This window comes from Penaeus vannamei, chromosome 1 (genome assembly GCF_042767895.1).
Source record: "Penaeus vannamei isolate JL-2024 chromosome 1, ASM4276789v1, whole genome shotgun sequence".
NCBI lineage: Eukaryota > Metazoa > Arthropoda > Malacostraca > Decapoda > Penaeidae > Penaeus > Penaeus vannamei.
In genome coordinates this window covers 20,139,176-20,140,709 of record NC_091549.1, presented here as the reverse complement: position 1 = coordinate 20,140,709, position 1,534 = coordinate 20,139,176, and the positions used below count along the sequence as shown (strand labels likewise).

General features: G+C 42.4%; 1 protein-coding gene across 1 annotated transcript in view; it reads right to left on the bottom strand.

Moving 5' to 3' along the window:
- LOC113821875 (glutamate receptor ionotropic, kainate 2-like) overlaps window positions 1-799 on the bottom strand; it is a gene marked incomplete in the record, with an annotated part of 27,896 nt that extends 27,097 nt beyond the window's left edge. The window contains 2 exon segments of the mRNA XM_070120747.1: window positions 105-246; window positions 666-799. Coding sequence (XP_069976848.1) covers window positions 105-140 — 36 coding nt within the window.
- Window positions 800-1,534: the final 735 nt, after the last annotated feature.

Below are 1,534 nucleotides of genomic sequence, written 5' to 3'. Positions count from 1 at the left end.
AAAATTACTTATCAAACATTCATGAAAAATCTATAACCAACCAACCACAACCACAACATTTCCACAACACACAAGAAAATAAGCCAAGCACTAAAACGACTTACAAGCGAAGTTATGATGTAGTTATGTAGGGATGACATGAGGCCAATCTGCTGGGCCTGTTTCAGCACCTGGCCGACCTTCTCCGTCTTGCAGTCTAGGATGATGTTCTGCTCCAGGCTGTTCTTCACCTCTCTCAGAATGGGTCTTGCGGGGAGGAGAGGAGGAGGAGAGACATGTACATACATACATACATACATATATACATACACATATATATATATATATATATATATATATATATATATATATATATATATATATATATATATATATATACAAATAAAAAAATATATATTATATATATATATTATTTTAATATTATATTATATATACATAATGTTTTTTAATTATTTTTTTTTTTTTTTTTATATTTTTATTATTAAAAAACAACATACAATATTTATATTATTATATATATATATATATATATATTATAATATATATATATATATACTAAAAACATTATTCGTACCATTATATCATTATCATCACCCTCGCCAGTGCTAAACAAGAACCCACATTTCCGCCCTTATGCTTGCAATAACGCTTCTATGTAAACCCACCTGTAGTCATTGTCTCTGGGGAGCTGCCTGATGGTGACCTTGAACTCGTTGGGCGGGGGCGTCTTCAGGAGCTCCTGCAGGCGGACGAGGCCCTCGTTGTCCTCGTAAAGGATGCAGAAGGATTTCCAGCCGAACAGACGGACCAGGTCGAGGTAGGCCTACATGGAAGAGCGTGAGGAGTTAACGTGTGTGTCTGTGTGATGTATGTGCGTTGCGCTGTGTATAAAGGCACGCGCACGCAAACAGACAAATTGTACAAACAAACCATCAGAAACAAACAATTAAGAACTAACACACAAATGTACACACCATGACAACCACACACAGAAACAAACCATCACAAACAAGGAATTAAACACAAACACCCAAATGTACACACCCTCACAGCCACACACAGATGTACACACCCTGACAAACACACGCGCATTGAAGAAACCAACACACACACAAACCCAAAACAAAGACAAACATAAAACAAACAAATACACAACTCACACAAAACCTCCCACCAGACCGCCCACCCAACAACCCACACCTCCCGCCACGCCCACACCTCCCGCCACGCCCGCGAAACTCACTCCACCCACCTTGCTCAGCGAAGAAGGATGCGGATACAGATTCACCGAGTAATCCTCACGCCGCAGACGGTAGTCCCAGCGCGTCTCGATGTGAGGGATCTCGAGGGCGTCGCATATGCTCTGGACGTGGGCGGAAGTCTGACCCGACTGAGGCCCGAAGATCGCCGCCACGCCCGCACGCACGAGGTAGCACACTGCGGGCGGGTCGGGAGAGGTGGTGAGGAAAGGGCGAGGGCGGCGAATGGGGAAGGGAGGATAATGGTGATCATGATAATGCTGCTAATGAAAATG